The sequence below is a fragment of the Protomyctophum parallelum genome (genome assembly GCF_964188405.1).
Source record: "Protomyctophum parallelum genome assembly, chromosome: 7".
Classification (NCBI taxonomy): Eukaryota; Metazoa; Chordata; class Actinopteri; order Myctophiformes; family Myctophidae; genus Protomyctophum; species Protomyctophum parallelum.
Window position 1 is genome coordinate 7,477,924 of NC_139705.1, and position 27,388 is coordinate 7,505,311.

At 42.5% G+C, this 27,388-nt stretch overlaps 2 protein-coding genes across 9 annotated transcripts; one reads left to right on the plus strand and one right to left on the minus strand.

Moving 5' to 3' along the window:
* Positions 1 to 782: 782 nt before the first annotated feature.
* LOC310861155 (synaptophysin-like) lies at positions 783 to 13,326 on the plus strand. 2 transcript variants are annotated; one of them, XM_083768494.1, is made up of 8 exons: positions 783 to 889; positions 2,664 to 2,729; positions 8,632 to 8,756; positions 9,159 to 9,354; positions 9,495 to 9,686; positions 9,872 to 10,087; positions 10,989 to 11,057; positions 11,451 to 13,326. In XM_083768494.1, the coding sequence occupies exons 1-7, from the start codon at positions 872 to 874 to the stop codon at positions 11,040 to 11,042; spliced, it is 867 nt and encodes a 288-aa protein (XP_083624620.1). In that variant the 5' UTR covers positions 783 to 871; the 3' UTR covers positions 11,043 to 11,057; positions 11,451 to 13,326. The 2 variants fall into 2 exon arrangements, with proteins under 2 accessions (XP_083624620.1, XP_083624621.1); XM_083768495.1 differs by having other exon boundaries at positions 10,989 to 11,053.
* Positions 13,327 to 13,999: 673 nt separating this feature from the next.
* Positions 14,000 to 26,250, minus strand: pan2 (poly(A) specific ribonuclease subunit PAN2). 7 transcript variants are annotated; one of them, XM_083769102.1, is made up of 26 exons: positions 26,144 to 26,250; positions 25,197 to 25,496; positions 24,646 to 24,815; positions 24,413 to 24,533; positions 23,893 to 23,970; positions 23,218 to 23,488; positions 22,756 to 23,101; positions 22,034 to 22,130; positions 21,235 to 21,354; positions 21,000 to 21,119; positions 20,748 to 20,876; positions 20,175 to 20,389; positions 19,683 to 19,831; positions 19,457 to 19,563; positions 19,114 to 19,212; positions 18,606 to 18,694; positions 18,320 to 18,473; positions 17,464 to 17,601; positions 17,269 to 17,328; positions 17,089 to 17,179; positions 16,811 to 16,968; positions 16,041 to 16,184; positions 15,692 to 15,871; positions 15,509 to 15,602; positions 15,121 to 15,324; positions 14,000 to 14,624 (listed from the first exon to the last, which is right to left on the minus strand). In XM_083769102.1, exons 2-26 carry the CDS (start codon positions 25,476 to 25,478, stop codon positions 14,587 to 14,589), a joined length of 3,654 nt encoding a protein of 1,217 aa, XP_083625228.1. In that variant the 5' UTR covers positions 25,479 to 25,496; positions 26,144 to 26,250; the 3' UTR covers positions 14,000 to 14,586. The 7 variants fall into 7 exon arrangements, with proteins under 7 accessions (XP_083625228.1, XP_083625231.1, XP_083625232.1 ...); XM_083769105.1 differs by having other exon boundaries at positions 14,001 to 14,624; positions 20,190 to 20,389; XM_083769106.1 differs by having other exon boundaries at positions 14,001 to 14,621; positions 15,133 to 15,324.
* Between the last annotated feature and the right edge of the window lie 1,138 nt (positions 26,251 to 27,388).

The window sequence follows — 27,388 nt, forward strand, 5'->3', positions numbered from 1 at the left end:
GACCAACGGGCACCGATATATTAATATTAATATTAATAAAGCATATGATTCATGTTATCTTCAGATTCCTCAGGCATGCATGACTTAACATGACAAGCATCAGATAGTAAAACAGTGACCTCCATTCAGTTACCTGTTACCTGATTCTCTGATCCAGAGTGAATGCAGACTCTCAAATTACAACAACAATGTATAGAATATTGTTCAAATCCTAGATCAGCAATATTACAGTTGGCAAATATGCAATTGGAGGTGATGAGGTGAGTAAATCCTAGAAGAAACAATGACAGGTAAATATTATATTTCTACTGCACAGCAACATTAATCTGAAATTCAATAAATATGCAACTATATAGCCTATACTGTAAGTCATGATTCATCATGATTCAACTCTCTCTCTCTCTCTCTCTCTCTCTCTCTCTCTCTCTCTCTCTCTCTCTCTTAGTGCAAACAAGACAATATGTCATAACATGATGTGTGTGAAACTGAAACAGGCACACACACACACACACACACACACACACACACACGCACACGCACACACACGCACGCATGCGCGCGCGCACACACACACACACAAACACACACACGGTACCCTCCTGCCTTCATCATCATAATCATCATTGCTTACGTCAACGCCATCCTACAACCAGAATGACGCAGTAGAGGCGAGCTGTTCCATCCAACCCCTCCCCCTCCATTCCTCCGTTCTCTCTCTCTCTCTCTCTCTCTCTCTCTCTCTCTCTCTCTCCATCTCTCTGTGCTGTTCCCTCATCCTCTCGTCGCCTCCCTCCTCCTCCTCCTCTCCTCTACTCTCTCCTCTCCACTAGGCTACTCCTCATCCAGCGAGGCGACGCAGCAGGAGGCCAAGATGGACATCGTTAACCAGGTACACAAACGTTTATTAGATCAAATTCCATCATCATCTTTAGAATGTGTGTGTTTTTGCTTCGTTTTAATTCATTGTTTTTTGGAGGGTGTGTTTGTGATGCGTATTGCCTCTCCGGTGAGACTGTGGTATTGCTGGCGGGGGGGGGGGGGGGGGGGGGGGGGAGGTTTGGTGTAGTTGGAAAGATGGAGGATTGCCTAATATGTACAGGCTTAGGCTAATATAGGCTATAGTCATATATTATTGTGATATTTTGTAGTGTGTGTGTATTTTGAGAGCTAATAGGGTGTGTTGGCTGGGGCGCTCCGGGGGGACTGTGATGATGCATGTGATATATTATGGGGGGTTGCTCACCAACACCAGTAAAACCTCCCATCTGGACCCATGGCCTACCAGGGGAATAGCCTACTACCTCGTCTGTTATTTATTTATTTTGTAGGCTATTTATTTTGTGCAGTATAGGCTATAGTCCGATGCGCACCCGGCATTTGTTGTAACGCTGCTCTTATATTCGTTATTTTGTTTACATCACTGTTTCTTCTGATAAAGCAAACATCCGACATTTTAAAATAAAACGTCGGAACGGTCGGATGCCTATACTGCTATACTGTCAGATGAAACGTGATTTTTTTTTTTTTTTTTTACCGAAATAGACCCGCATCTCTAGAAAAGGGCCTATTAATACAATAGGCCTAAATCTAATCAACAATATCGTCTACCTATAAAATATTCACATCGTCGTGTCGGCGTCCGTACACGCGTTCTGCCGATAGGCTACATATAAATGTGCAAATGAGGTCTGGTATAGTCGACTAATGGCGAAATGTTATGATAGGCTACGCTATGGTCTATGGTGCAGAGAGAGATGTCTGTAGGTATGGATGCATCATGCATGTGAGTGAGTGTAGAGCGGAGTCGCAGATAAACCTTGTAAAATGGCAGCTTCTCCGCAAACCTCCATGCAGCATCACAGCCCGTACCTAAATGCGCCGTAAGGATCAGTTGAATAGACATAAGAGTAAGACTATAATGCAAAGGTGTGTCCCGACCCTGATTCATCCCCCCCCCCTCTCTACGCACGCACGCACGCACGCATGCACACACACACACACACACACACACACACGTCTGCGTGCGAGTGCGTGTGTGTGTGGGGGGGGGGGGGGGGGCATCTGGTTGCTTTATGTGTGTAGTGTGTACTGTGTGTGTATCATGGTATTTGTGTTTTGAGTTGTGAGTGAAATGGAGTCCTGGCTGTTTTTCTGCCATCTGAGTGTCTGTCTCAAAGGTCTCATATATCTAATCAATAGGTGATGATTGATTTTACGTTGCTTCCCATGTTGACATGAATGTCCCTCCCTATAATTTTATTTGGGAGGATGAGCTATAGGGAGAAGAGGGATATAGGAAAGAAGATAATTGTGAGCAGAACAGGATGCGAGAGAGGGGTAGAAAAGAGAGGACAGGAAAGTAAAGGGGGAGAAGGAAAGGGTAGAGCAGAGATTAAGGGAAGATTCAAGGTAGTAAAGAGAGAGAAGGGAATATATAGGAGAGAATAGGAGAGAGAAGAGAAAGTAGTCAGAGAGGTTGTAGGCTAAAGAGGAGAAGATAGTGGAGAAGAGATGAGAGAATGAAATGTGTTAGTTAGTCTTGAACTGAATAAATGGCTGATAACTGATAACTAATACTTGCTTACTTGCATATGTCTGTATTATGTTCTAACTCCCCCACTCTCTCTCTCTCTCTCTCTCTCTCTCTCTCTCTGTGTCTCTAGTTGGTCGCCCAGGGCCAGTTCAGAGTGCTCAAGGTTCCACTGGGATTCATCAAGGTGTTACAATGGGTGAGCCACCTGCCAAACACGCACTGTTGCCATATCAATCAACCCCACATTCAAGCCCATCTGTATACTGGAAGCAAGTCATTGTTTGAAAGGGAAAAATGGGAGGAGCTGAGATCGTTGGATAGGAATATTAGTTAAAACGGCACCATTGTCATTATGCACATTATCACATTTTATATAACTGTTGTATGTAGGCTATGTGCATGCCTGTATGTATGCGACGTGCGTGTGTAACACGCCCGGGAATCGAACCCTGGGAAGGCACACGAAAGGGGAATTCCCCCTTGACCAGGAAAGATATGAGGCTCTTGGTCATCAGGCAGAGGCTCAGTGCCAGCCTGCTATACACTTGCGTGCCTGCCCTGCATGCACTAGGCTAGTGAATGGTGAATGTCAGAACACTTCCTGTTTATAGGAAATAATGAAGTTTGAAACAATGCTGTCTTTCAGAATGACTGGCCTTGGAATTTAGTTTTTTATTGAGACAGTCAGTAGGACTGTAAGAGAGACGGTGTAGAAGAGACAAACAGTATAGGAAAGTTGAGAGAGACACAGTAGGAGAGAGAGTAGGAAAGCTGAGGGAGATAGTGAGCTGTAGGAGAGGTGGATCTGATCCCCGACCTTAACTAAACATCAAGGATTACAATTTACAATTTAGGCATTTACAATTTAGGCATTTAGCAGACGCTCTTAATCCAGAGCGACTTACATTTAAGCAAGAACAAAAGCATGGGAATACATCACATAAAAGCATTTATCAATATCATGAAACATGCGTAAGCTAAGAAAGTAACAGTGGAATATCTATATAATGAAACTATACATACACTATACATATAAACTATACATATTTACTACTATGCTATACATATGTACTATGGCGTGCTATAACTATATACAATACAATTATAGTGCTGTCTACATAACATGCTATAAGTCTGTGTCAAATGCTATCTAAGCCAACAGAAATGCTATCTAAGGGGTTAGGGTAAGTGCTATGGGCCATGATGGAGTCTGAAAAGGTGGGTTTTCAGGCTACGGCGGAAGATTGGGAGTGATGCTGCAGTTCTGACTGCAATGGGAAGTGCATTCCACAGTTTTGGAGCCAGAAGGGAGAAGAGTTTGGGACGTGTGGAGCGTTGGCCCGGCGTTTTTAGTGAGGGTACTTCCAGTTTCCCTGCGTTGGCTGATCTGAGTGCGCGGGAGGGTTTGTAGGGTTCAATCATACTTGTAAGATATGGGGGAGCCATACCTTTGGTTGCTTTGAATGCCAGCATCAGAGTTTTGTATTCTGTGCGGGCAGCGACCGGGAGCCAGTGGAGGGAGCGGAGCAGGGGGGAGACATGTGAGAATTTTGGCTGGTTGAAGACCAAGCGAGCTGCTGCATTTTGGATCAGCTGGAGAGGCTTAAGTGCACATGCTGGTAGGCCAGTAAGGAGGGAGTTACAATAGTCGAGTTTTGACAAGACTGTTGTCTGGATTAGGAGCTGGGCTGATTCCTGGGTGAGGAACGGTCTAATTCGTTGTATGTTATAGAGTGTGAACCTACATGATCGAGTGACAGCTGTGATGTGAGCTTTGAACAAGAGCTGACTATCCAGGACAACACCAAGATTCCTGGCTGTTGGGACAGACGTTACCAGGGCGTTGTCTACGGAAATAGTTAGCTCCCGCATAGGGCAGGACTTAGCTGGGAAGAAGAGAAGCTCAGTCTTGTCTGGGTTCAGCTTGAGGTGGTTGGAGGACATCCACTGTGAGATGTCAGCCAGGCATGCAGTGATGCGCTCTTCCACCTGAGTGGCAGAGGGGGGAAAGGATAGGAACAGTTGTGTGTCATCGGCGTAGCAGTGATAGGATATATTGTGAGCAGAGATGATAGTGCCAAGGGATTTAGTGTACAGTGAGAAAAGGAGGGGACCAAGTACAGATCCCTGTGGGACCCCAGTTTGGAGGGTTCGGGGGGATGATAACAGACCTTTCCAGGAAACCTGGTAGGTCCGGTCGGTGAGGTAGGAGGAGAACCACTTTAGTGCCGTTCCACCGATGCCTAGCTCCGCTAGGGTGTCTAGGAGCAGCTGGTGGTTCACTGTGTCAAATGCTGCTGATAGGTCTAGGAGAATCAGTACTGCAGAGTCTCAGGCAGATTAAAAGAATATCTTCAACAGTTTTCGGACCTTTTCGGACGACCAAAATTATGTGTATTTTGGCCACAGCAGACCCCCATCTCAAAAATATTTTGTTCCAGGGACCCCCAGAAGCAAATATTTGAGTTAAAAATGTAGGCCTATGCTTTAAAAATATATTATATTCTAAAGATTTGCACAAATTATTAAAAAAATATTCAAAAATAGCAGATCTACAAGCTCACAGATGCTTTCCCGGGTTAACGGGTTAAACAAGGTGAAATGTTAAGTTACCATTAGCAGTCTGTTTCGAGTAGACCAGTTCAGCCATGCAGCTTTCACAGAGACGCTAGAATAAAGAAGAGAGAAGGACAGTAGGAAAGCTTGGAGACTGTTGGTGTTGGATGTGATCCAAGAACAGTGGCGTCATGTTCGTAGTCATGTTCGTAGCACGCAGCACCACGCCGCGGTACCAATAATGTTTTTCACGCGCACTCGCAGGTATGGCACGGTACGGTGCACGCGCGTGCACGCTAAAACGGAGGAACGCGCCCCCAATCCCAGCGTCTTTTGGGCAGCCCAGTCAACGGAGCTCTAGTGCTCTTGCCGAGCTAGGCTGCTGAAAGACGGAGGTGAAAAATTAATTTAAAAAAGCTGCTCCTCCGACAACAATAGATCATTGACTGACTCATTTGCACTTTTTTTACCAAGCTACAAAAACTCGTACATATCAATGGTCCATGTCTGACCTGTTAAGTACCTACTGTAGGCTAGTCTGCATATAGGCTGTTCTGTGCACATGTAGGCGCACGCGTGTGTGCACATCGTTAAATTGCCGTGGTACAGAGAAAAATAAATCACCATTACACCACTGTCCAACACTAGCAGACAGACATGTAGGTCTGGTCTGGTGGATTGCCAATGGTTAGAGGGACGATACAATTTATGGGACCATTGGAAAGTGACACCAGCAAAAGAAAAACCTGCAGACTCACCTGCTCCAATATAATTTATTGACATAAGACATTTCGAGCCAAGGCTCTTCGTCTGGTCAATCTGGTCTGAGTTTTGACCAGGTGAAGAGCTTTGGCTCGAAACATTGTCAATAATCATATTGGAGCAGATGAGCAGGTTTATTCTTCTTTTTCTGGTGTCACTTAATTCCAACCCAGCACCTCCACTAAGTGATGTGCGTATTCTATTAGTTTTTTTTAACCAAAAAAAAAAAACAACTGGGTGTGCAATGGAGGTGCAGAAAAAGTTTTAAAAAAAAGCCAGCTGGTGCTTCAAAGATCAAAGGGACTGAAATGCTGAAGAGAAGGCGGCGACTTGCCCTGATGAAGACTCCTTTGTGAGTCAAAACATGTTGGCGTTGATTTTATATCCACCCTCTCCTTGAGTGCCCGCCTAGTTTTTTCTTAAGTATTGGAGAGTGACACGAAGGCAGAGACTGTAATAGTATTGTGGAGACCCTGGTTTGATTGATAAGTACACTTACAGTGCATTGTGGTAAAGCTTGGCTAGTGACCATTGTGAGATAGAATGAGTCCACAGTATAATAATGATGACTATATTCGGCTTGAGGACACCCACTTGGTTGGTCCTGCATACATACATTAGTTAGCCATTTGATTCACTGGTTAGTTTTTTGATGAGTTGATCATGAACATCGAGCTTTCTCACCCAACAAGTAAGGGCATGCCGGGGATATCACCCTTTTCTTTTCTTGCATCTTTTTATTGAGGCGTGCACTGATTGCTTCAAGCAACCCCACATCGTTCTGCATATGCACTGGCGTGCCTATACGAGCATGCATTCCCATACTATCACACACAAAGTAAAACGCTTTAGGCACACATAGACAAAAGACACAATCATATTTCAAACAATCACACCAACCCATCTCTTCCAAGCTGGCTTTATGGCCAGCAAATGGAAGGAGCTATGTAGGTTATGTGCAGTGTCAGGGCACGGGCTGCCCTGTTGACAGGATCCTTAAACACACTTTTGACTTGATAGCTACCGGTACTTTCAAAATCACACTTGTGTGAAGTGAGGGGCGCTCTTATCATCATACATCATCCCATTCCGGGCCAATCACATTTGGCATCCTCACTTTTCTGTCTTTTTACTTCACTTTTTAAGCCCTCAGCCAATCAAATCATCGCTATGGGGTACAAACGCACACAAAGCTGGGCATAGGGCACCCCTCAAAAATGTACCTGAGGCGGCTTTGGCATAGCGGCGCTGGCATTACCTAGAGTTTCGAATTATATTATATACAGTACAGTATTATTGTCAAGTTCTACTTCAGTTAAACTCCATGACATAAGGAAACAACTCAATCTTCTGGCTTCATGCTTTCGGCTGGTGGAGACAATGAGCAATCAATTATAAGACAATCAATAGACTCCATGAGGAGGAATATCAGCTATTATAAATTCAGCTACAACTCATACTTTACACTGTACTTTCAAGAGATCATTTAAATTTTCTGTCTCCTCTCCGTATCCGTTCCCATAAGTACAATAGAATAATACTGTAGTTCATAGTTGTTGTGACTCACCTCTCCCAGGAGTCATCGTAAACCATCTGCCAGTGTGTTTGTGCGTGCGTGTGCGTGTGCGTGTGTGCGTTCCCGCACATGATTTACTATTACTAATCCATGGGAGTGGTTGTCCTAGACCTGGCAGAGTTAAGCCAGCTGGCAAATGATGATGGTTATGTTGATGATGAGGATGATGATGAGGATGAAGAGTACAACTGACTGAGAGTCTGGCTCCTGTTTACATTCATTTGATGTGTCCTGTTCCTGTTATTACTGCTATTAAAGGGACATTTCACCCAGAATTCACCAAATTCATCAGAACATTATTTACTTATCATGTAAAGTGAGCGTAATAATCTGTGTGAGGGGGTGATGTAATAATGACCATCGATGATAGTTGGCATATATATCCCAACGTCAATCCTTGACAGTCTTTGTCAAGCTATAATTGCCATGTTGAATATTAAATCACATAACACTGACTTGTTGACTCGTCAACAAGGCGCATGCCCAGTGTGCTGTTTCTGCAAATCTGTTGGGGCCTGCTTGTAAAGTTGTATAGAATATATACTTATGGGGACAAACGATCTTGAAGCCCTAGCCTGCAACAAATGTACTGTGTACTGTTGTCACCCCGATGGTAGGAGATGGTATTGGCTGTATAACGGGTGCGTTCTATCCCTAGCAATAGCCTTCCCCTTCCTGAGTACCCCGTTTGACATTTGACATTTCTTATACATGGCATCAGTGTTGAAATTCCATGTCAACTTGGAATCAATTGTTGCACCCAAGTATTCCTCCACAGTCACTGTCCCATCAATGACTATTTGCTAGTGTGCATGAGCACTAGTCCTAAAATCAAATATGACCTCCTTAGTTTTCTTAATATTCAACTGAAGGAAGTTACTCTTGCACCGACCAGCAAACTCATCCACTGTTCTTCGATAGCTTATCTCATCATCCTCAATCAAACCAACAATAGCTGTCCCTAACCCTAATCCTCGTCTGCAATTTTAAAAACCACAGGTGATCTGAGTCACTCCTCGCTTGTGTACAACGTGAACACTACTGGTGAAATCACGCTCCCTTGCAGAGCCCCCGCATTGGTCGTATAGGGAGATATTGCTTTGTTCACCCTGGCATGCAGTTGTACCCGTTCAGTGTTTAGTCAGGAATGACTCCACACATCTGATGATATTGTGTCCTAATCTCTCCTTTTTTCCCCCTACAGTTTTTCTCAATCTTTGCATTCTCTACCTGTGGGAGTTATTCTGGCCTATTCAAGATGTCAGTGGAGTGTAAGAACCGAACAGAGAGCGACCTCGACATTCCAGTGGACTTTGAATATCCATTCAGGTCAGTATGACACAAAAAAACACAAGCTGTTCCTTTAATATCCATTCAGGTCAGTGTGGCATATAAAAAAAACTACACCATTCAGGCATTCAGGTCAGTATGACATATGGGTCATCTTTCAGTAGGAGACTCTGGCGGAGTCCGGCAAGGAGACTCCGCCGGAGTCATCAAATTATTGAACTTGAATTTAAGGTTTCATGGGGTGTGTATTTGATAGAAAATAAGCAATTTTTCGGGTGAACTAGTCCTTTAAAGCTGCGAGTATGTTAATACAATATAACTAGTAGGCTACATCTGCAGTGGTTGGAGGTGGTCTCCCTACTATTCCATTGAGAACAATAACAAATTTTTCCTTCACTTTTACATCTCTCTCTCTCTCTCTCTCTCTCTCTCTCTCTCCAGGCTCCACCAGGTGTATTTTGATGCTCCTACCTGTAAAGGTGGTCCAGAACGCTTGTTCCTGGTTGGAGATTATTCTTCTTCTGCCGAGTTCTTTGTGACCATTGGAGTGTTTGCCTTCCTGTACGCGACTGCTGCTCTCGCCATTTACGTCTTTACCTTTGAAAAGTACAAGGAGAATAACAAAGGACCACTCATAGTGAGTACTGTCTGTCTGTCTGTCTGTCTGTCTGTATTACTGTTAAAGAAAATGCAAAAAAAAATAATTGTGTGCGTGTGTGTGTGTGTGTGTGTGTGTGTGTGTGTGTGTGCGTGTGCGTGCGTGCGTGCGTGCAACAGGACCTGGGGGTGACAGCAGTGTTTACATTCATGTGGCTGGTGAGTTCAGCAGCGTGGGCTAAAGGTCTGTCAGACGTTAAAACAGCCACCGATCCTGACAAGGTCCTCACTCTCATCAGCGCCTGTGAGGACCTGGCCAACCGCTGTCGTGAAGTCCACGACCCGGTCATGTCTGGACTCAATACATCTGTGGTAAGACACACTATAGTGAGAATAGCAGATATTCAAGCTCACAACACATTGTGAGCTCGTAGATCTGATATTTCCTGATGGTAGCTGGGTAGAAACTGAGTCAGGAGTTCAGCCACTTGATACTGCGGCGCAGTAGTGGCATTAGCAAGATTGTGATCACGCCCCTCCTCTGTCATCCTCTACAGGCATTTGGATTCATCAACCTGATTCTGTGGGGAGGAAACCTGTGGTTCGTCTTTAAGGAGACAGGAATCATTGCTCCGTTCATGAGAGCCCCGCCTCCCCAGGAGAAACCACCTGCAGGGGATGCTTACGCCCAGCAGCCGGGTTACGAACAGGACCCTTATGCCCAGAACCAGGGGGGCTACCAGCCAGACTACAGCCAGCAAGGTTACAACCAGGTAACTCGAGATATGCTGTATTATCTGATTAATATTAGATAGTTAATTTGAATGAGTTAAATGTTAACAGAGAAGTACTATGGCCACCACCCACTAAGGACACAACCTACAGGTAAGTAGTTAGGTATAGCTGGTAACGGTCATCAAAAAAAACAACTACTGCATTTCAAATGGTACCCTTTGATTGACAACAGTATTCAGTTCAGAATTACCGTAAATACTGAATGTTACGAGACCGCAGACATGTGTTGTCTACTCCTGTTGCAGTGTTGAAGATTCGGTACCCAGGTTTTCATTTTCTGCGGCGCAAAAAATCTGCGATCCGCCCCTCTAGACCAGAAACCTAACATGTTAGCTCGGAAATTACGTTTACATCTGTTTGCATTCTCCGTTTATAAAATGAGTGCTGTGATTGGTAGAAAAAGATAATTTCCAAAGGAAGTACATACGCGTTTATAGACACTCTCTGCATAAAGGTACACCGTACAGTCAGACAGTCGCGCCAGAATGCTGCATTTGACGATGCGGCAGATGCGACCATTTCTGTCAATTTCTTTATCTTCTGGGAACTTTAGCCAGTTCCAACAAAGTGCCGGTTTTATGGATGTGTAGTTCGCTCCCTGCTCCAGTCAAAACCTGGCTGCTCCACTCCGCTGCCTCTGCACTCTGCCTCTCTCACATGCTCTGATCCATATCATGACAACTTAGTGATTGTGTCCATAAGAAGCTATAAGCACAATAATGTACAGCGAAGCAGACATTATTGGGAAATTGAACCCCATCAGGGCAGAGCAGGACATCGACTTCATGTACAACGCTTCAAGATTTATATTAATTAATTTATATTAAACGCTAACATTTCTGTTTAGTGAGCTGTATTTCCTGTTCCTGTCCTCTACAGGAAGCGGAGTATGGCCAGCAGGGGGCACCAACCTCCTTCTCCAATCAGATGTGAGCACACTGGAAGTAGGTAAGTCACATAGGAAAACATAGAGCACTCAATATCGGTAGAGGGTGCTAAATCCACGGGTTCATGTACTTTTTAATTTGCATTGTAATCCCTGTAGGGGAACTGTGTTTGAAAAATTAAAAATCATCCTGGAGTTTCACTCATATGGATATGAAGAATCAACTGTCAGAGAGAAAATGCTAATGTTACTGCTGCCGAAATAGTTACATTTTCGCTAGAAACAGACTGTATCAAATATGACTGACTCAGACAATACAGAGACACCTCCCCGACAATATCGCCAAGACAGTTTGTTTATTTTTGTACCGTGAAGAGCTCAAGACTTAAGGGGTCTGAATTATGAAATATTTGAAGTATTTTACAGATTATTTATTTTTCCGTCCCCTTCCACAGAGTGGCGTTGGAGTGAACATCGAGTGGGTCGCCTGCAACCTACCCACAATGCAACACTCTTGTATGTCTGTCTGTGCCATTAGTGTGCTGATAGGGGGTGGGTGGTGTGGCAGTAGGTAGGTGTCATGATAAATATTGTGTTTATGACAGAAGGGAATTCTAATGAATAACTAACTTGAACATTGCACCAAAATGACTGAAATCGTTATGAAAAATATAAAATGCAGATGAACAATGGATGATAATGTTGCAAAAAAAAGTCATATTATTGAAAAACATTGGGAGAATGTATTTGTTTGTGTTGTAAAAAGAATATCACTATTTACAAATATATAAATATATAGACAACATTTTTTATTATTACGTATCAAACCTTGTTTGAAATATTAAAAACAAAATACAGCAGACAGTGGTAGATACAAAATGGCTCCTCTCTACAGTTCAAACTGGTTTTATTTAGGTTGTTTTGGTGATAGTTTATGCTCCGGAGCACAACGGTGTTGCGTGCGGAAAATAGCAGACCGACAACGTGTCGCTAATGTGACACCTTAAGAGTTTGTAGGTCGGCTATTTTCAACGAGTGACACAAAGTATGAATCATAACAGAGCATAAGAGAGCTTTGTTGTTTACTTGTCCATCATATCCAGACTGACTCCTTGCCAGTGTGTGGTGAGGAGAGTGCGCTGTCAGAAAGTTAGCTATTTATTCACTGTTAAAAACACATCCTTTGTTGTTTGTTTAAAAAGCAAAGGTCAGTAAAGGAGATGAGCTTGCCTGTTGTGAAAAGCAATTAAATTTAAATTTAAAACTAGTAAAAAGGTATTCATTTTTATGAACTTCATTTAAATCAGTTCATTTCTTAATTTCTAGTTTCTATCGGTTTAATTAAGACAAAATATAAAATTCATCAAAATCTTTAACGCCACCCACTCAGCCAATCAGTAGTGGGCTGTTTCTGATTATGATTACATCATCATGTACTGTAAGTTTATATTTTAACCATGGCCTTGTTTTCTCTCCTGAATCCGTTTTGAATTGTTGAAATGATATTTAGATTTTATGGAAACCACTCTTGAGCATGGTGACTTGTTAATGATGATAATAACTATAATGATAATAACCCCCTTGCGGTTGTGATGTCTGTACAGTATTTGATGTGTGAAGCCAGTTTGATCTAGCCTCAATATATTTTGGCTGTAGGCGTTCTGTGTACAGTGAGATGGGATTTTGTGTGTGTGTGTGTGTGTGTGTGTGTGTGTGTGTGTGTGTGTGTGTGTGTGTGTGTGTGTGTGTGTGTGTGTGTGTGTGTGTGTGTGCGCGCGTGCGTGCGTGTGTGTGAACGTGTGCGTGTTGGGATGGAAACTGTTTTTAGTTTCTTGTCCTGTTGCTTTCTGTCCTTCACACTCCCTCTAACCCCTTCTCTCTCTAAAACTATGTTCTTCCACCTGATTTATGCTCCTTTTTCTCCCCTTCTAGTGTTCTGTCTCTTCTTTTTTTGTACCTTTCTGTCCTTTTTTTCCTGGCATCCTCAACCTAATCTCTTCCTTCTCTGTTTTATAGCTACAGTATGCCGTCGTTCTTTGGTGTTTGATAAAGTCTTGACTCTTGTGGTGACTCTCTCAAAGCCCTCTGGCTCGTGATGTAACTTCCTGTAAAATGAACTGTTCTATTTAACAATCGGCTACCATAATAACAACGATGACGTTGGCGATGAACCGTGGTTTATGATGTATGTAGGCCTATGAAATACTACCATGGAGAAAAAAACTACAATGTTACAACATAACCCATGACCCCTGAGGATGTGTCTGATGTGGTGAAATCATATTCTATGGATCCATGGTGGAACGTTTCAATAAAGACCAAAAGACAAGACCGCCGCTGCTTTGTGGCTGATTTGTTTTGATTAACAAATGTGCATGTGTTAAAGCGTGTGTGTTTCACATTGAAAGGGAAATTAACATACAAATAACTGTATAATTACCTGTAATCAGCTGCAATCAGTTTAAAAACATTCCCTAGGTAGGACAAAACAGTGTCATCCCTGTGTGTCTTCAGGTTCTATGTTCCAAACAAAAGGTAGGAGGTATAAGTCAGATATCGGGCCACAACATTAGAATATTAAAATTGAGATTAGCTACCCCATTCCATGGTTGTTTTATTCTGCTTTTTCACCCATGCGCAATTCAATTCCACCACTTTTGCTGCATTTTGCCATTTAAAATATTTTTGTTATGGGCCCAGGCCTGTGGACATAGTGATGTTTTGTTCTACCTCAGATAGGAGTAGCCAATCTGATAAACTATAAGGCCCTTTTGAGGATTTGTGAATGTACAAACTGTAAAGGCAAAAAATGTCATACTATCATGCCATGTTCATCTTATCTTCCCCTCTGTGGATAATAGTAGTCGCGAGTTTCCAGAAAATGGCATATACCCATTTCCTGTCCTGGTTCATTTCCCCGTAGCTTCATTTGATTTGTCTTTCAAGCCAGACAACTATTCCATAATCTTCAAATTCTACGTAGTAATTCTACCCCTGAAAGCAGTACAAAGAAAGCTGTCAATCATTCCCTTTCATGACAGTAAATACAAATATATTTTTTAATTTCCTACTTCTACTAAGCAGCTATATTTTGTCTGTGCCAATGTTTTATCAAAAGTCTAATGATCTTCAGAAGCACTACACCATCACATCTTCGTGAATTGTGGACAATTATGAGATTGTACAATCAAGGAGGATGCAACATGAAAAGATCTGGGAAAGAATATTTCCTCCATAATATTTAACAAATATGGTATTCACTTTATTTTCATAATCCAGAACCTTTAAAAAAGTAAGACGCATTAAAAAAAAATGTATATCTGAATGTTTGGTAAAGTGGTATGTTTAGCTTCCAATTGCTACAACATTTACACAAAAGATCCAGTCCTTGAGCCAGCAAAACATTATTGGCTTTTTGTTAAATATTTTACAGGCAACAGAAATGTAGACACTGTACATGATGGGGGAGGGGGGCACAAAACATATTCTGCAATTTTTTCACCTTAATGCAAAGTGTGACACAGTGACTAGACAAGAATGGATTGGATTGGATATGGATTTGGAATTCAATTCATTTAGGTTGTCTCCTGCTCACAGCCCCATCACAGAGGGAAAGACAGCACCACCTGCTGGAAGAGAAAAGATGACTTTCAAACAGTTTGGCCAAACATGACTAGTTTGCCGCCCTTCTGTAATGAATCAAGTAAAAAAAGAAAAAGACATCCACGTTGAAGCTATTATTACACCCCTTTAAATGGCCTACAGCAGGGGTTCCCAAACTTTTTCATGTCAAGGACCCCCAAATTGACACTAATTAGCCCGCGGACCCCCATTTGAAAAGACATGCCATGGATAAGAGAAGATTTTTTACGGCTCTAGCAGTGATTTTCAACCCGTTTAATTTAAAGGACCCCCAGTTTGACATGCATTAGTCTACGGACCACTATTTAATAGCATTTCTATCTCTTGGACCCACAATCTATATTGTAAAATCAATGCTAATTTAACTCTGAGAGCGTACAAATGGAACCAAATGGACCCATAAGGGTCCATTTGGTTCCAAATTATCATTTAGCTGGGTCCCCGGTGGAACTCCCTCAAGTACCCCTGGGGTAAGTTTCGTACATTTTGGGCTACCTTGACCATCTCCTGTGTCGACCTCTGGGACTTTCCAATCCATCTTCCGTCCCTTTTCGTAGAGTCCCTTCAGAGCCTTCCTCACTTCGTCTGTGCCACCACCGCGACTCAGCTCTATGTGTTTCCTGTAGAGCGCTAGAGCGGTGCGTGCGTCCTCGATACTGTCATGCGTTTCTCCCTGGATGTTGAGGTCTGGGTACAATGATTCAAACATTATAATTCTCAGGATAATTTAGACAAAATCTATTCATATCTTTGCCTGTTCAAATGGCTTGATATGATGTGAACTCCAGAAATACCAAGGACCACTGAATAAAAATGTAGTCATCTAAATTGTCAGGAAATAAACCTTAATGGCTGGGGGAAAAGCACTCACCTAGAAAGTACCAGGCGAGGAATCTTAGAGAGATCATCCTTTTCCGAGGCATGTGGAACAGATATACAGTGTCAACGACCTGGTCTTTTAGCACCTGTAAAAACAAAGAACAATGATTAAACAGAAAACCTGTGTAATTATAATTGGGCTGTTAAATTATGCCACCATCAAAGTTAAACATACCAATAAATTGATAACCCGGAAGTCCTTCTGCAAGCCATGGCCACAAAAGCGCACTCCAGTGTCGATGAGAAATCGCAGCTTCAGGTAAGTGGACTTCAGAGTGGTCAAATGTTTGGAAGAGATCTTAGCATCCAGGTCGCCTGGTTTGATGCCAGAATATTGGGTCAAATAGTCAACCACCTGTGTGAAAGAATATAGAAGTATGAGAACGAATGGAAAAGGCACCGTGCCATGGTTTCTGAATTTGATCTTCTCCGTCCTAGCTTGACAAATGTAAATAAATAAATACTCCAAATCAAAATTGACAACAGTAATTATAAATTGCAGATGAGTTTCGTATGCTTTATACCTGCTCCTGTGTAGAGATGTAGTCATCGATGAAGGGCACGCCCTCATTGGGGCCCTGCCCCCGCACACAGGTGATCCTGGCCACAGACATCTGACTGGGCTTGATGGTGGACTTGGTGCCGTCACTCCGCAGTTCTGCCTCTTCCTGTCAACAACACACATATTGCCATCACAATATAAAATGGAACAGATATGAGGTCACAGGGACGTCGTTGACCTTTGACTTTTGACCACCTACTTCCAAATCAGTTCGTCCTTTGAGTTCAAGTGGATGTTTGTGCAAAATGTCATGAAATTCCCTCAAGGCAGATGGACGGACGACCCAGAAATATAATGCCTCCAGCCACTGGTTGTTGATGGCGGAGGCATTAAAATGTATAGATTATGCGGCCACTGGCCAGGCATATACAGGCCATATCCAGGCCAGGCATATCATCACTGTTGGGCAGAAACCTTGTATCTGGAAATTTAATGTTTTCTGTGTTTTATCATAAAGAAAATGCATTATACTTATGTGTTGTGCAAAGGTAGTGGAAAATAGCGGATACACTTGAAAGTGGTTAAGTCTGTATGCAGGTTTTATTTATAAATATGTAACCAATGTATTAACAAGAGCTTTAATATGAATATAAATAATAACTACATTAGAAAACAGGTTATTCTTTCCATTTCCTCAAAAGTAAAAATGATTGTACATACATGGTTTCCGCCACACAGCGATGATATGACATGACACACTGAAAGGACAGCAACAGAGCATGCCAGACGGACCTGGTTGAGTGTGACAAATTCGGCATCCAACCCCACCAGCTCTCCAGCCTGGGGCATCTCGCTGACCATGAGAGGAATGAAAGTGGCATGACTCTTCCTCTGCTTCCGAGCCAGTGAGGCCTCTGTTAGCAGCACGCTGGCCTCGATGGGGTTCTTAACTGGGGAATAATAAGTAAAGGAATGGTTTTAACTTTTAAGCTATAGATTTCAAAAGGGGAAGAGTTGGTGCTGAATGGCGCATTAACAAAATAAAAACCCGTTTCTGGAGAAAAACTTACTGCGCAGGTCATATTTGGAGTGGTAGTTCCTCTTGGCATAATACATCATGGCTGGCACTTTCCAGTTCACATCAAACTGTGCGGCTTCAGCCTGAAGATTATGGAAAACACTTGCTTATGAGTCAACACTGCTACATTAATCACATTATTATGACAGATTAAAGACAACCAAACGTTTACCTTGTCAATTGGCTCAATTAAGAAATCATTAAAGAGATACCACTGCTGGTGTGTGACCCCCTAAAATAAAGACAAATCATTAGTCGGAATATCCATATTCATGCACAGCGTCAGTATGGTCCAATGCTATACAAGCATTACTCACTGTCGAGTATCTCTACTCTCTGGAACAGTACATTTGAGGTGCATTCTCACCTCTTTCCGTATGTGATACGTCTCTCCCACTTTGATGTGCGCTACCAAGTTGCCTCCTGTGCGAGCGTCCAGTATGTGAGGGACAGTGACCACCAAGTCATAGAGAGAGGCTCCTTCACCCTCGTCATCAGCACTTAACTGGAGGGAGTCAACACAAGGAGTCATACAGTGCAAGACATATCTAGCTGAATAAAACACGTGGGGAGGTGGCAGAAGGTAGGCTGATGACTAGAATTTACTTGGTAGATAAATGTCCACATGGTCAACCTTCCAGCATTCACAAATTCAATTTTGGGTGGTCAACTGTCTTGGCACCCTGTATTGACCTCCATCATAAGTTTGACTTATTTTTGCATTAGCTTTGACTGTACTACCTGTACTATTAACAATAGTGTCCATATGATTTTCTTTCCATCTGTGCACATTTTATCATGTTTTTATTTCCCTCTGTGCACAACTGCACATGGAGTTACCATTATGCTCGTTTTCAACTCTTTTGAGTTTTAACAGGAAAGCATAATGCTGAGTTCCATTCCCAACCAGCAGAGGCCACTTGTGCACCGACACAAACATGATCCCCAGGCCAGCTTCCCACCTGCAAGGTCTCTGCAGTGAGTGTTTTACCTCTATGCCATAATTCTGATTCATTTTAGTACTCTTTTTAATACACATGCAAACTAGAGTGAAAAATGCAAAACTAGAGTGAAAAGAAAAACAAAACATCAAAGAATTGAATACAATCTACACGGCAGGACCATAGAGAATATAAATACATCACATTCAAACTTCTTCTATGCGATCCTCAGAGAAGGAAATAAAGAGCATGGACACAATAACTTAAGAGGTACCCTCTCACCTCTTCTCCTTCTGGCCAGTTGCTGATCTCCAGCCCTTGACTCTTGCTGATTGACATCTTGAGAGAGAGAGGAATCCAGACATGTCGCAGGTCCTCTGCTCTGGTATCAAAGGTCAAGTTCTCCGCACTGCATCCCTCCTCCCGGTATTCTCCACTGCACAAAAAGGAAAAGCACTAACTTGGTGAATTGACCATTTGTGAAGTTGAATGTTGTGAAGTCACAGACAAGTAGACACTAGCTGGAAATTATACAAGTAGTTATTTAAAAAAATAAAACAATATTTACTCCAAGCACCACTCTGTGGGCATGGGTTGGGGTTCTTTGGCCTTGGGGGGCTCCATGGCTTCCTTCTGCATAGCCTTATTATAGGCATACTGTAAAGAGAGTACAATGACAACATTAACATTTTCTTTTCTATTTTAATGTTTTTTTGTGGCTTTCGCCTTTATTCTATCTTTTTTTATGGAGGGACAGACAGTAGGCCGTCGGAAGTCAAACCCGCGGCACACTGCCAGACTGGATTACCAGCCAAGGTGCCTGGACCATTGAGCCATGGCCCAGGGCAGGCCAACATTAACATTTTCAACGTGTTTTAAGCTTGTAAATCAGCCATTTTTGCTCTTCATTGTGTGTAGTGCATAAGTGGTTAACACAATGAACAGTATTGAAGAAGTATGAAGTATTGCTCTTGATATAGTAGCACGGGAAGGATTACAGTGTGTATCTAAATTCATGATTGAGTGAAAATGGTTTTTTATCAACCTTTCATGATGTTATTGTACAGTACACCTACCTCAGCCTGAACCTTCCAGAATTCTGCCTCTTTGGCACTGTTCACTTCACAGTTGATGACCAGAACATCTGGTAAACACCTGATGTTACGCGTTTGTACCTATATTAGTATTTTTGAAGACACATTATGGAATAAATTAATTCAGTCATAATATGGAATAAAAATATTCTGTCATAATTTGTACAAGCTTTGGGATCATTTACACTTTGTTGCATGACCGGTGTTCGTCCCTCAAAATGATAATTTTCAATCAGTTATTGCCATTGATCAACGCGGTCGGCCAATCAGTTTTCCTGTTGAGGTTGTGCACAGAAGTATACATTAAGCTTAGGAAAGCACTTACTGTGGGCTGGTACTTCTCACAGTTTTCACACCACGCCTGAGTGCTCTGCTCAAGGCAGATGCTCTTCTGCAGGATCTCAGCAAATTCATATTCCTTTATCACCTTATCTGGTGGGTCATGAAGTAGAATTGGAAGAATTGTACAGCCACGATATTCATTTTCTACAGCCTAAACACTCCAATCTTTTTAGAAGACTAATAAAAGGTCCTTTGGGGGGAGAACTAACCGTGAGAGTTGTGTTCAGGATAATGGATGGTGAAGAGCAACATGAGAGTTGAGCGAACCGTCTCTTTGCCACAGCGACACAGGCTGCTGTTCTCAACTTCACATCCAAACAGTCTTCCGATGACAGACTCACCAGAAGAGCCCAGAGCACTGCAACAGAGGCAACAGCAACACATCAGAGCCTCCGAGGCACAAATACTTTATTAGACTATACCTCCTCCTTACATGTATTTTTTTTTCTCACTTTATACCAAGATCCAAACAAACTGTACGTTAACCACGTCAACCCTTGTGGCCCTATTTTCACCATTATTGGTAGAAAAAAGAATTGTAGAGATTTGGTGTCGAGGGAAAGGAGGGAAACAAGTATACAGTATATCCTGGGGGGGGGGGGGCAGTCAATGAAGTACATAGAATGTAAGTGGTTAAGCATTGCCGTGATGAAGGATGTACACACTACACGTTAGATCTGACAACATGGTCGTGTCTTTACGTTGCCTGCCCTGACCTGCTACTGGCTCCCCTGTAGGCCTGTGGACCCTCCTGCTCCTGTGTCTCCTGGTGCAGCTGGGTAAGGATGAAGCGGTTCCAACTTTGAATGAGACGGCCCAGTCTAGCCTTGCCCGTCTGCTCATCCGAGTCTGCCAGGATTAGGCCCAACGCAGACGCCTCTGGGATAGTGCGGAATGCTCTGAGGAAGTTGCTGGCCTGCAAGAGTGGAAGCAGGGTGGGTTGCCAAGACGGATAAGAACTATAGGGTAATGCATGGAATTTAATTCGGTATAAACCCTAACCAGTAAGTCATTCCCCAATAAAAGGAAATAACATCATGCCAAGTAGCCGTGTGGTAGAGTGAGGAAGTACACCCTCTGGACATGACGCCGATATGTCGCAGGTAACAGGTATGTCACAGGGACTAACCCCCCATTCCAACCCTTGATGCTGCGTGCCAAATAGGCATGCATTGAGTGGCATTTTTATAGTTTTTGTTGTGTCCCAGTAGGGGAACCTCAGCAACTAACACTTATCATATGTACAGTTTCAGTGGCCTTGTGGTAAAAAGTACCTGACATGGATCTCCTCGAGACAGATCCAACATGTGGAAAAGGAAACCTAGTTCACAGGCCAAACAGAACTCCTTCTGACACAAGTGATTCTGGACCAGACAGCGGATTGGCTCCAGGAAGTACAGCACCTAATGCATCAACCGAGTTTGAACAACAATTGGGTTTAACAGGTCGACTTGAACAGGACTGTGACCATTGGATGATTTACAAAACATGGCATAAGAATTTGACAAAACTCTTCAGACTCATACCTGGATCATGCAGTTGCAGTAGGCATTGGGGATGTGAGGTTCAAGGCCAGCAAATAGGGTCCTGTTGTAATGTTTGAAGTCAAAGTCCTCGAGGCCCAGTTTAGAATACTTAATGGTAACCTGGTGGAAATAGCCAGTGGAAACAAGTCATCAACACACTCATACTGCAATATAGTGCAGGCTTGACAATCAAATCATGCCTTTGGAGTTTGGATATAACAAAACGAGTTCAAACCTTCCTGTACTTCTTGGGGACCATATATAGGTGTGGTTCTTCATCGCGGCCAATTGGCGACTCAGGCACTTGGTTGTAATTATCATAATCTAACTCCACCTCTTTAAGTTTGTATGGAACCTGGAATCAAAAAATATATAATTAATCAGTGAATGCTGTGAACCTTCCTGGTTGTCTCCACCAGGCCGAAGGCATGGGGGGAGAGTATGTTTTGCACTCCGTCCGTCCGTCCGTCCGTCCGTCCGTCCGTCCGTCCGTCCGTCCGTCCGTCCGTCCGTGTGTGTGTGTGTGTGTGAGCAGCTAATCTCGGCCACCGTTAACCCGGTCGATGCCAAATTTTGCACACACACTCCCTGGATGCCAACGATGAACCTCTGCCCCAAACTTTCCAGAACGGCCTGTTATAGCGCCACCAGGAGGCCGCTTTGTGCAAAACAAGTTTTTGCACAGTACACCTACAGATTTTGTCCAAACATCACGCAAATTGGTACACAGTCTCTCTAGAGCCATTCAACGAAACCGGTGTTTCAGATTTCTCAGACTCCATCCTGATTTACTTTTGTTGCCCTTTTATCCAACCACCAGATGAAGGCAAGCTGCAATGTCCTACATTCCTATCCTGGTGGAGACCTGTGCCCAGAAGGGCACTTTTTCTAGTTAATATCTTTAAAACAAAAGTGTATTTCAAATGAAATATCTAAACTAAAATACGTAAGTGACAGAACTAAAGCATAAATAAATTTACCATCACGTATCCCTTTATTTACACAAATCAGCATTGTATAGGCTTTCAACATACCTGATTCCGAGGACGGGTGCGAGCATTGGCTGCATAACCAATGAATCCAACCGTTTTCATTGTGCGCAAGATTTCTGGGTCCACAGGAGGCGCTCGTCTAAACACAAAAGAAGGGTTTGTTTATTGGCATTTTACTTTTTTGACCACAAAATTGCCCATCTACAAGCTCACAGTGCATTGGAGTCTGTAGATCAGATATTTTTGAAATTTTTAAAAGAAAAGCTATAAATAAATAAATACAAACAACAACAACAACTTCTGTTTATGTGCATTTTTTATTTACTTATTTACTTGCATGTTCATTGTATAATTAAGTTGCTATAGAAATTATGGACGGATTAGGAGCCATGTGTGGATGCACTGCCACGTCCATTATGTTTTGGAAGGGTGACCAATGACCAATGACCATGCCATGTTGTCTTGTCTTGTCTTGTCGTACGTTTGTCTTGTTTGTTTCAAAACTTGATTCAGGTTATGTGGTTTGTATCAGTGTCGCTTCCATGTTAGCATAGGACTATGCAACTTTTATTTAATTTTATGCTATCACAATATTTTGTGTATGGAGCTCACAACATTTTTTGTATGTACATGTTATCTCTTTGATATGTTCCATATGGGTGTGTCACATATACTGTCATTATTTGATTTACTGTATACCCTGAATCTTGAATAAACAAAACTGTGGAAAAAAAATAAAAAAGGATTATGGACGGATTGCCAACCTTGGACTGGGAGCAGCCAGTGCAGTGGGCCAGTCTGACAGCAATGTCTCCGTGCTGGTCAGGGGCATGGGGATGAGAGACAAGGGCAGCAGGTCATGGTTCCAATCCAGCTGTGGCAGTGAGTCTACCAGACAGGGTTGGGCAAACTCTGTCTCACGAGAAAAGCTGTTGTAAGACACTTCTGGGGCATCTGACCAAAGGTGCACACATCCACCAGAGTCACCAAAGGCCAAGGCTTGTTTGCTGCAGGACACGTCAAAGCTCATGAGCAACTGGCCCCCAGTGTTAACGTGGAAAACATCAGCTAGATTGGCAAGCCCAGTTGGTTCACAGAACTGGCACTGACCTAGATTTTAAAAAGATAATGTAAGATTCGCATTCAGAGACCAAAGGCAGATAAAACTCTTGTATTTTCCACGAAAAGCTTTGTCAAAAATAATGTCGCAATCAGTATTTCGATACCCGTCTGTGAGAGGATGGCCAGGCGTGCCGTGTAAGTCGGAATGAAGCGCAGGAAGAGGGGATCCACGTGCACCTGAAGTGGCGTTACAGCTCGCATCATGCGGAGGTCATACACCATGAGGAAGCGGTCGCATGCCAGGCCATTCATTCCTCGGCTGGAGAATCCACAAGCGGCCAGAAGGTTTCCATGGACGTCGAAGTCTGACAGGCTGCCAGAGAACGCGTCAAACTCGTGTTCCACCTGGAACGTGCGCATGTCACGAAGGGTAACCTGGTTTCAATTGAAGGTAAAAGACAAGGTTAATTGCTTAATTGTGTAAACAAATAATAGCTCAGATTAATATAGCGCTTTTCTAAGTACCCAAAGCGCTTTACATAAAACAAAAACAAAAAAACAAGGCAAGGCAAGTAAAATATCAGGTTAAAACATATAAAAGGCTAAGCAAGGGATGGGGGGACAGCTTAACCAGACCTCAGCTGGGGAAGGCTATCTTGAAGAGGTGGGTTTTGACTTTTGAGTGAGGTTTTGAAGGAGAGGAGGGAGGGAGCAACTCTGAGATGATTGTGGAGTTCATTCCAGAGGTTGGGGGCAGAAACATAGAAGGCCCTGTCCCCTCACAAACTGCACATATTACGCAAACGTTTAAAAGAAAGGATGAAATCATTTGACCGTACCTTTCCAGATGTGTGACCACAAAAGAAGAATCGACTGGACTGGCGCATGATTGCCACTCCAGGTACATCAACTGTGAACTATATCAATTCAAAGACACAGCAAGGAAGTGGTTAATCATTTGCCATTTTAAAGTTTTAACTAATTCAAATGATGTGCTTTAACCCATTCTGACCGGGCACCCATTTTGGTGTTGGCATCATGTCGTGCTTTAGCTATTGAAAAATAGCAGATCTACAAGCTCATATCGCGCCACCGAGTGGCGCGATACGAGCTTGTAGGTCTGCTATTTTTGAAAAAAATTGAAGAACGACTGACATTTTTAGAATCTGATCTCAGGTCAGAATGGGTTCGTCAGACCGGCGTGTGTCCAGTGGAAACCTCGTATGAATCTGATCTCAGGTCAGAATGGGTTAATTTGGAATGATTTAAACTGAGCATGCATCATGCAGCGCTTCAAAGATATGCATGGTTAATAGGTTTCATTCAATAAAGTTAAATGCTACCCCCCCCAACGCTCACCTTCTGAGTTTCCTGAACAGTATTCAAGTCAAACTCAACCACACAGCTCTGTAGTCCACCCACAAGCAACGTGTTGTTATCGGTCATAAGTAGACTGTGCATATCAGAGCTTTCCTCCAATCTGAAATAAACATGCCCTTTTACAATAAGTGATACATTTAAATCCAATGTTTGAAATGTTTAAACAATCACTCATCTAAAAGCACTGGCATATTATTATGTGCAGCTCTCACGGATAATCAAACATGACAAGGCCTCCACGAGTGTGGCATTTGAGGTTGCTCTTGGAAAGGAACAGTACGCCCGTCTCCAAGCTCTGAATGGCACGGATGTCATCAGTTGAGTGCACTTGAAAAGAAGAATAGCGACCCATAGTAGGTCCAAAGAAGGAGCTGGCATGACCCTAAAGAAAGACGGGTGATTCAGAGAAATATCAATAACACAGCAGAACATCAAATGTTTCAATGTTTATGAAACCGCCAAAGGAATAACAAGTCTCCAAAATATGTTGGCGCTATATAGTCTATATAGGGCAATATATCGATATATTGATATGAGATTAGATATCGTCTGGGATTTTGTAATAGTGTGATAATGCTAATGGCATAAGTATTGCCATTTCTTGTTTTAATAACAATCTACAAGCTCACAATGCGTGCAAGTTTTCCTTTCTGAAGAGTTTTGAAAAATGTAAAAATAAATATTAGGATATTATCGTCACTCACAATAAGGTCCAAAATATTGTGATATTTGTCCACATCATCCTGCATCCTTAGTCCCTTACCCTATGATTGCCCATCCAAAGCATCTCTTCTTGTAGATCAAAATGAGTTGCAGTCACTGGGATGCCACCTTCTGCAACCACACTGTGCAGCTCAGAGAACATTCCTTCTAAAAGGTGCACAGAGTCTGGTCCAGCGAGTCCCTCTGGATCAAGCTCCACGCCTTGCATTAAACTGGGATTTAAGCGTGGGTCCATTGTGGGTTCCATCCCTGTATCCATGGTCCCGTGGAGAGTGGGCGAATATTCGCCCATTCCTGGGTCGAGACCGTCAAAGTTCATCATGAGTACGACTGTGTCAACCTGGAACATGGGGGACAGCAAGGTACAAAATCCTCAGTGACTTATCCATTTGTAGCTACTCAAGAGTGTATAAATCATTTATAAGAACTGTAACGTCCCCGGGTGCATGAGCGGAGTGACATTTGTACACTCCGAGTTAAGTTAACACTGAGGATTTTACTCTGTACATGATGTGAGTTTACATATTCATTTTCTCTTGCCTCTTCAATATCTAACTTTAATGACTAATTATTATTCTTGATCAACCTTTTCCCACAAGTTATCTTATCCAGTCATGTTTTTGATTGATTTTTGATTAAACAGCATGGATCAGCATCTTTTGGGCTAAAATGAAATACATAACAAAAAGGTCCAGACAGAGGTCTTGTTTATTGTGGTCCTATGTATTCAACTCATCAATGGAGGATAAAATATTAACACATGAATATGTCATCAACAAATAATTGTCTCTCTTAGTCACACTCGACTCTTAGGCTATCGACAGTGCCGCAGCATCAGGGATGTTTTTGAGCCAATGTTAGCAAATAGCGTTAGCTCACTATAGAACAACACGGTTACAAGCAAATGATAGCTGTGGCTTAACCACAGACATAGCTTAGCGTTAAGTGGACTGGGGGGGAAAGACATCCACTCTACCTAACACCCACCTATTCTTTAGATAGTTGTTTTATATCTTCTATTTTTATATCACGCATCCGATCCATGCTCCTTCTATTCATAACAAAAACAACTAAAAACTTCCGGGGCATATGGGTCCCATATTATGGGGCGCATTCAAGACACTCGCTCGCTGTTTTCCTCGGTGGAAAGCAATGGTGGTGACGCGATCGAGGTTATTACGCTATAATAGCTCATCTTGCAATTTAGCGACGGCGATTATGCCATTTTGATTTTGATTTTGCCACATCATGGGAATAATAATACCCCATATAAAATAATTGTGAATTAGTGCTTTACACAGTTTTGAAAATAAAGCTAATAAAAAATGTTGTGTGATCCAAGAAGTTAGAAAACAACAAACTAAATTTTGCTCATAAAGATCATTTTCAGAATCCTGATAATTTGACACTAGTCTATATTTTTTAATGTAATAGTGCTTTGGTATTTAGCGCAATGTGAAATATAGGCCTAAGCATATAGGCTATAATTTAACATTACAGAAGGCTGTGTGTGTGTGTGTGTGTGTGTGTGTGTGTGTGTGTGTGTGTGTGTGTGTGTGTGTGTGCATGGAACACACACACACACACACACACACACACACACACACACACACACACACACACGCAGAATTACAGTCAGTAGCCATACATTTCAAACACAACTCAATACAAAGACTGTTAACTGTGAGTGGACGACCCAATAAAGCATTAGGCTACACTTGTTTACAAGAGGGTCCACCTTTCATCAAAACATTTAGAGGCGTACAAATAGACACTTCTATATAGCCAAAGAATTAACAGAACAGGAATTCATCATAAAGGAGGTAAAAATGGAAAAGAAACATAGGCTATACAGTGAGGGGGAAGGGGGTGGGCGGTGGGGGGGATTCCGATTTTACGGGCCTGCATCAGCCGTATATATATATATAGGTGCCCTTGAAGGAGGTTTTGAAGGAGTCAAGCGATTCGCATGTCTTAATGACTGTTGGGCGTTCCACATTTTGGTGGCATAGGAGCAAAAATAATTTAGTCCCTTGTTTGTGCCTAATCTGGGTTGCACATGGTTTGTTGCACGTCCCTCTGGTGTTGTGGGTGTGGAGTGGACTTCGTTAACATTAAGGAAGTATTTATGATGATATCAATCGAATAACTTACAGATTTTAAATATTCATCTCAGTATGTGACTGCTTTTTTGTAGCCATTGCAAAAATACAATTTTAAAATAAATAAATA

What these genes read in the sequence shown, in the direction of transcription:
- pan2 (XM_083769102.1), bottom strand. Translation starts at nt 25,478, where the DNA reads ATGATGAACTTTGACGGTCTCGACCCAGGAATGGGCGAATATTCGCCC. An exon ending in CTGTTCAGGAAACTCAGAAG is followed by an intron (nt 23,971 to 24,412) that starts GTGAGCGTTGGG and finishes GAATTGATATAG; the next exon opens with TTCACAGTTGATGTACCTGG. An exon ending in TCCGGGTTATCAATTTATTG is followed by an intron (nt 15,603 to 15,691) that starts GTATGTTTAACT and finishes TTGTTTTTACAG; the next exon opens with GTGCTAAAAGACCAGGTCGT.
- LOC310861155 (XM_083768494.1), top strand. An exon ending in GACTTTGAATATCCATTCAG is followed by an intron (nt 8,757 to 9,158) that starts GTCAGTATGACA and finishes CTCTCTCTCCAG; the next exon opens with GCTCCACCAGGTGTATTTTG. An exon ending in GCCAGCAAGGTTACAACCAG is followed by an intron (nt 10,088 to 10,988) that starts GTAACTCGAGAT and finishes TGTCCTCTACAG; the next exon opens with GAAGCGGAGTATGGCCAGCA.